The following is a 7,085-nucleotide window of genomic DNA, read 5'->3' on the forward strand; positions in this document are numbered from 1 at the left end:
GGCCGTGGGCGCCCTGTCGCACACACTGCGTTTCCGCAGCCGCCCGGTCCCACGCTCACCACCCCCGCGCCGCCCCCCCCCCCGTCACCTGCACCCTTACACACTCACCCACCTGCTCACCGCACACGCGCTGCACGCTCGCCGCCCACAGCAGCCCCGGTGCTCCCTGAGCCCGCCCTGGCTCCTCTCTGGGTCGGCTCCCCGGACAGTCCAGCTAAGGGGCCCCCACGGCTGCCCCAAAGCCTGGGGAGACTCTGCCTGTCTCCGCTACACGCTCCCCGAGGGCCCCAGCCTGGCCCCCTCCCCCGCGCCGGGGCCCAGGAGCCGGGCCCGGAGGGGAGAGGGGCTGTGGGAACGGCCCTCCCCCCTCTTGTCCACCCGCCAGCGTCCTGGAATGCGCTGACCGCAGCGGCCCAGCCTAATCCCAGCTCTGCCCCTTGGGGCCAGCTGAGCCTCCAGAGCAGGGCAGCAGGGGGAGGCTGGGCTGCGCTGGGCCGGGGGCACCGGCTGGAGGCACCAGGTGGTCCGACGGCCCCGAAGGCCAGGTCAGGCTTGGCAGGCCTCCCCCCGCCCCTCCTCACTTGACCACATGGGAGGGTGTGGGTCCCTGAGATCCTGGAGGCGGGGGGCTGCCTCGGCCATGCCCTTCCCGCAAGAATCGGGGAGAAGCTGCTTTCCCAGGTGCCTGAAGGATCCTACGAAGTGAGGTGAACTTTGAGAGGCAGACAGGCCCCCGAGGCAACGGGGGTGGGGAGGGGCCCGGCGGGCCACCCTGTACCTGGAGCTTGAATGGAGGACCTGCTGGTGGGGGAGGGCGAGAGGCTGAGGATGGAGGGCGGGGGGGGGGGCAGGGAACGGCACAGTGACCTCATCAGCCACCCCTGGGGTGCGGCTCCCGAGCCCCCGCCCAGCCCAGCCTGCCTATATCCCCAGGCTCGCGCTGCTCCCGGCAGAAGCTGGAGAGATGGCACTGCAGGTGGGTGAGACCTGGACTTGGGGAGAAGGGAGCGGGGCCAGCGGGGAGGGTCCCCCAGTCAGCTGTGCTCCTCCCCCACAGAGCTGCCCTCCCATGAGACCCCCAGGCTGAGAGGGAATGCTGCTCAGAGGGCCAGGGTCCCGGCGAAGCGCGTGCACTGTGGCGGACTCCTGGGCGAGTGGGGAACCAGAGGGGGAGGAGGCCACAGACACAGGGCCCTCTGTCCCCTCTGTTGCCTGCAGTTTGAAGCCTTCTATGCGGGGGGCCTGGCCCCGGGCTGGAACCTGCTAGTCCAGGGACACTCTGACTCTGGAGAGGACAAGTAAGGGACATCGCCCTCCCCAGCGTCCCCTCCTCGGCCTTGGGTGGGTGACTGCCCAGCCGTCTGCTGCTCTCACGAACCTCATGATGCCCGCAGGTTTGAGATCAACTTCCTGTCTGAGACGGGGGACATCGTCTTCCACATCAAGCCCCGGTTCTCCAGCGCCACCATCGTGGCCAACACCTTCCAGGGTGGCCACTGGGGCCAGGAGGAGGTGTCCAATGTCTTCCCGCTGGTGCTCGGGGAGCCCTTTGAGGTGACGGGAGTGGGGCGAGGCCCTTGGGAGGCAGGGGAGCCCCTGGGGTGGGGTGGGCGAGGCCCTTGGGGGAGGGGCAGGGAGGTGGGGGTCGGGTGCCTGTGGACACATCAGGGCCACCTGCTGCTTTGTGGGAAGGATGCTGTGTAGGTAGCATCTAGGGCTCCCTGTATCCCTGGCTTCCAGCAGCACTGCTGGCCCCACCGGGAGCCCCTGGGGGAGGGGGCTCATTATCCCTGGCTTCCAGCAGCACTGCTGGCCCCCCCGGGAGCCCCTGGGGGAGGGGGCTCATTAGAGACGCTTACGGGGAAAAGGGCCAGTGCAGGACTCTCACTGCTGGGTCTGGGGGGTGCAACAGGATGCCCACCCCCTGGCCGCCAGCCACCCCTCTGAGGAGAGAGGAAGGGACTCCCAGCTGGGGGCTCAGAGCTCCCATGGGGCGGGTCTGCATGACGGGGGTCCCACGTGCTGAGGGAATCCTGGGCCCCCCGGCTGTGCTTCCTGGACTCAGCTCTTGGAGCTCAACGCAGGAGCAGGACGCAGGCCCAGTGGGCCGTGGGTCACTGGCCTCCCGCCCACAGATGGAGGTCAGCTCAGATGCGGAGCACTTCCATGTCCACGCCCAGGAGCACAAGGTGCTGCAGTTCTCCCACCGCCACAGGCCACTGGCCGCCATCACCCGGGTGCAGGTGCTGAGTGACCACCGCCTGGCCCAGGTGGAGCTGGCCAGGAGAGGCCTGAGCTGGGGGTAATGTTCCCGCCCCGCCCACAAAGCATCTTTATCCCGGGACCCCACTGGCCTGGGAGGGGGCTGTGGGCTTGCCCTGTCCCCATCTGCTGAGTCTGTGCAGGGGTGGGGCTGGAGCTGAGGAGGGTGTCTTGGATGCTTGCAGGGACGTGGGCTACTGAGCTGTGTCCGAAGTCCCAGGATCGAGCCTTGGCCATTGGCTATCCCATGTCCAGTGAAACCCACCCTGGGGAAGCTGGGGGGAGGGCCCTGTGGTTCTGGGCCCCCCCATTCCAGCTCCACCTTCAATAAAATTTAAGCAGGCTGCAGGAGCTTGGCTACTTGGAGAGGCGGATGGGCTGGGGTGGGGTGGGGCCATTCGAAGCAGCCCTGGACACCCTCCCCAGGGCTAGGGGTCAGGGGTCCCTGAGACCTATGTCCTGGGGGTGGTCCAGCCCCTTACCTCACCCCCAGGACATTGAGGGTCTGGGGGGCGGTGCTGGGATGGACACAGGCTTGTGGGGAGGCCCCCATCTGGGGGTGGGGAGTGGTGATGAGATCCGAGGAGGGGAGGGCTCCTGGCCATGGGCCAGAAGGTCCCAGCTGGTCCTCACCCAGGACACTCACACCCTCCGGCTCCGCCCTCAGCCCCCAGCCCAGGACAGTCTACTGAGAGGTCCCAAAGCTTCCTCTTTGCCCTACTTCCCGTAGGGTGGATGGAAGGGTCCCTCCTGCAAGTCCTGTGCCTGCCCCCTTCTGTGCGTGTGGTGGGGGAGGAGGGAGCCCTGGAGAGTGAGCACAGCTGGCTTCCGAGCCCCTGGCTTCCGAGCCCAGCTCACCCATCCATCTGTCTGTCCATCTCAATTAAAATGGTGACGTCACAGTTTAGGATGAGGCCTAGCCGGTGTTCACCCTTTACAAGTGAATTATTTAAAGAAAAGTCGCAGGTCAGTGATATCACAGACAGGAGGGTTGGGTGTAGAACCGGCTGTCCGGGTCTGAGTTGCAGCTCTGCTGCCCCGATGTGCGACCTTGGCCAAGTTCCTGAACTTCTGGGCACGAAGAGAGCCCTCAAGTCATCGGGAACGGTGAGCCTCCACGAGCTGATTCAGGAGAAGCACGAGAGACATGGCTGGCACGCGTCATGACATCACCTGCTGTGGAATTCCTGGCAGGACACAGATCTGCCCCAAGCATCTTGCCCGCTAAGGTTTACAGCTGGGGAAACTGAGGCTGGGTCGGGGAAGAAGTCAGCAGCAGGGTGGGGCCCACAGAGGGGAGGGCCCAGCGACCCAATGCCCTCTGGAGCTGAGGAGCCATCCAGGGTGGGCGGCAGCTGAGCAGGGCAGAGGGGAGCCGGCGGTGCCCCCGCCCCCAGGTGAGACAATGGTGGCCCCAGACTCCAGCAGTGCGGCTTCCTTCCTGTCTCCGCTCACTTCCCGGTCTGTGTCCGTGGCCCAGCTGGCCCAGGAGCCCCTTCCCGCCCCCTCCTGCAGGAGGCCTGGCCTTTTGTGTCAGCCGGGAGGGGCTGGGGGCTGGTGGGCTGGTGGATGCGTAGCCAGCCAGGCCCTGGGAAGGACTGGGGTGGCAGGGAAGGGGCGAGGCTTCTCCTGCTCCTGGGGACTCCGAGGCCACCGACGGGGCTTCCCTGCTCGTGGTGCAGGCCCCCTGCTTTGCGACCTGAGCTGGCTGCGCACCCTCTCCGGGCCCGGTCTCCCTGCAGACCCAAGGCTCCCCTCCTGGTGAAACTCTGCCACCCCAGTCGCAATGCAAGGTGGGAGGGGGGGAAGGACAGAATACGCCAGGTTTTATCTTCTTCAGTTTGGGGCGGCTGCTGCTGAGCCTGGGGACAGCCTGGGCTCAGAGGCAGACACGCTGACTCCGAATTTTGCTGGGCTCCACCCAAGGGCCAGGTCAGCACCATCTCCCAAGAACTTGGCCAGGTATGGAGAGCCACGCTTCTTTTACAGATGTGAAACAGGCTTAGAGAGGTTAAGTGACTTGCCTAGGGTGCTCAGCAGATGAGGGATGGAGCTCAAATATCCAGATCTGACAGGCTTCAAGCGCGCGCGCACACACACACACACACACACACACACACACCCCATCCCTCGACGTTGGCCCTGAGCTGAGTCAGCTTCGAATCAGCCCTTCTGTGGGGCAAATCAGACCTCAGGGGCCACAGACCCACCGCGTCCTTGAGCCTCAGTCTCCCCAGCTACGAAATGGGGTGCAGGCAGCTACGGTCTCAGAAGGTCCTGCTGCAGGGGCTACGCGCCATGTGGTAACCCTTCCGTGACCCCACTGCTCTCAGCACACAGTGGAGGTGCCCATCTGTAACTGTGCCCCATCTCAGCACCACAGCCCCTTGGACAGAACCATCGGCTCCTCCCTCGGATCAGAGGACACCTCCTCTGGGAAGCCCTCCTTGACCTCTGCTTCCCCCTACCTCCTGCCCTCATCACACTGCCTCTTCTGGAGGTCGGGGAGCAGGTCTCACTCCAGCCCCCCGGCCCCAGCTGCTCCAGATCACATCTAGCTCTGGAAATGTTTGCTGAACGAGTAAGTGAATAAATGAATGATTGACGTGGACAAAACCACTTAGAGCCTTGAACAAGTTAGAGATGGCCCTCCCAACAGGGGCTGTGGACCGATAAGGCCTCTATTGCAGGCTCCCGTCTTGTTTAAGGTGGTCCCCACACTTGGGAGATGAGAACAAACCCAACCCCTCCCCTCCACGCCCGAAGGCCTCGCACCTCCGGCTCCATCTCTCCCCGTTTGTCCACCTCCTTCCAATCCTGGAACACACCGAGCCGTCTCTGCCCCAGGGCCTTTGCACTGGCACCTCCCCAGACACTCTTCCCCAGCGCTCAGCCTGGCCAGCTCCTTCTCATTACTCAGGCCTCTCTTCTAGATGCTGCCTCCTCAGAGGGACCTCTAGCATCTGGCTGAATGTATTCTCCATCGCTGTTGCATTTGCTCCCAAGCAGCAAATTCTGGTTCACAGATCTACCTGCTCACAGGTTTGCCAGCTGGACAGTCAGCTCCTGGACATGGGCCGGCCGGCCTATGTGCTCACCATTGGATTTCTCATGCCTGGAACAGAGCCTGGCACACTGGAGGCACCAATAAATATCTATTAAATTAATGGAACCACATCCTGCTTGAACCCTTCTAGGGGCAGGCAGCTCACTACCATAGTAGCCCATTTCCCTGCTGACTGGAAGCAAATTCTCCTCCTCCCCCCATGCATTCCCGTCCCTCCCCTGTGCCATGGCAGAGGCCCCTCGGAAGGAGCCCACACATTCCTTGACACCCTACAGAGATCCAAGGACATCAGCAGGGTGCTGTGTTCCAGCTAAAGGAGCTGTAAGAGGTGAACCCAGGCAGCCCCTGCTCCTGGCAAGCCAAATAAAATCTCTCAGAGGACCTGTCTTCCCCTCGGTTCTCTGGGTGGTGTGTGTGAGGGGCAGATCCACTGGGCTGGGCCTGTCTGAGGAGACACAGCTGCCTTGGTGAGAAGGCTTGGGCCTTGGAAAGTTAGGTCTACAGGCTTCCAACACCACCAACTGGCCAAAGGAGCCAGGCTCTCTGATGGTCAAGGAGAGAGTTCAAATGCCCACCGGGCCACGTGACTAAATGAGGCAGATAGGGCAATAGGGACTGGTGGGGCCTGTGGCTAATAGGAAAGGACTTACCCCATCGTGTTCAGCTCCTTCCAATTACGCACAGGAAAACGTGGGTCCGGAGCGGGCAGATATTCTGATTTAAAAAAACCTGAAGTTAAGTTGCTGTCCGATAACCTCTGTTTCTAAATACTGGCCACTATGTTTACTAAACAAGGTATCAACCTCCGAGCTGCCCTGGGGGTGACTAGTTCAACACTTTTGCCCTGTCTCGTCCCATCAGGACGGGGTTACGGGTCACCCTGGGCAGGGAGCTGCCTTCCTGCCCTCCCTCCGCACATTCTTAAGGCCTCTCCACCCCGTGAGGAACAGACAGACCAGCAGAGGGCGCCAGGCATGGGTTTGCCTCAACCCCAGCTACAGGTTGCAGAGACCCACTTCCAGGGCCGGGGCAGGGTGGGGTCTGCATTCCTGTGCTCAAGGTTTGAGTTCCTGCAGAATGACAGCCTGGGCCCGAGGCCAGATGCTGAGACAGGGAGAATCAGGTCTGGTCAGGCCCTCCCTGTCCTATTGACTGCAGAACCCAGGCCCTGGCCCTGGGCTGAATGATGGACTTGATCAAATTACAATTTCCCTGAGCCTCAGTTTCCAATTCTGCATAGTGGGTGGGGCCTGACAAGTGCAGCAGGGTGCGGTCAACGTGACCCCTGGCCCTCCCATGGAGGAGAACAGGGTCGGGCCAGAGCTGCTCCCTGCCAGGGCCCGTGGACGTCTCCAGCCTGGCCTGGCACAGCTGAGGGCCCCTCCCACACCATACCGCAGAATTCCTGTACCTCGGCTCACCTGACTCCTGCTTCTGCCTGAGGAGTGGCTGCCACGGCTCCTTTATGGCCACCATGAGCGCGGGGGCCGCCGGGAGAGGCTGACACGGAGCTCCAAGTGTGTCTCAGCCTGACCCAGGAGGGCTGGGGGTGCCACCAGGGCAATATGCTTAGGGGGCTACAGTGACACCCCCAGTGCGGTTCCTCTCTGCTTAGGGCAGAAGCGGGGCTTGAGTGGCAAAAGCTGTCACCACCTTGGACCCCCAGGGCAGCTCCCGGGAGGAGGGAAGTGACTCGTCGGTCCCAGTTGTGTGGGTGCTGCCTGTCACTGGGGGCCCTGCAGGCCTCTGTGGCCAG

The 7,085-nt window shown here is 63.2% G+C and overlaps 1 protein-coding gene across 2 annotated transcripts; it reads left to right on the top strand.

Moving 5' to 3' along the window:
- Positions 1-469: 469 nt before the first annotated feature.
- Positions 470-2,600, top strand: GRIFIN (galectin-related inter-fiber protein). 2 transcript variants are annotated; one of them, XM_059897471.1, is made up of 6 exons: positions 470-707; positions 934-976; positions 1,219-1,298; positions 1,395-1,554; positions 2,136-2,302; positions 2,448-2,600. In XM_059897471.1, the coding sequence occupies exons 2-6, from the start codon at positions 965-967 to the stop codon at positions 2,461-2,463; spliced, it is 435 nt and encodes a 144-aa protein (XP_059753454.1). In that variant the 5' UTR covers positions 470-707; positions 934-964; the 3' UTR covers positions 2,464-2,600. The 2 variants fall into 2 exon arrangements, with proteins under 2 accessions (XP_059753454.1, XP_059753452.1); XM_059897469.1 differs by having other exon boundaries at positions 470-702.
- Positions 2,601-7,085: the final 4,485 nt, after the last annotated feature.

This window comes from Balaenoptera ricei, chromosome 15 (genome assembly GCF_028023285.1).
Source record: "Balaenoptera ricei isolate mBalRic1 chromosome 15, mBalRic1.hap2, whole genome shotgun sequence".
In the NCBI taxonomy this organism is placed as follows: Eukaryota; Metazoa; Chordata; class Mammalia; order Artiodactyla; family Balaenopteridae; genus Balaenoptera; species Balaenoptera ricei.

Coding starts and splice junctions, on each gene's coding strand:
- GRIFIN (XM_059897469.1), top strand. CDS start 590: ATGGGAGGGTGTGGGTCCCTGAGATCCTGGAGGCGGGGGGCTGCCTCG. Junction 1,299..1,394: donor TCTGACTCTGGAGAGGACAA/GTAAGGGACATC, acceptor TGATGCCCGCAG/GTTTGAGATCAACTTCCTGT. Junction 1,555..2,135: donor TGCTCGGGGAGCCCTTTGAG/GTGACGGGAGTG, acceptor TCCCGCCCACAG/ATGGAGGTCAGCTCAGATGC.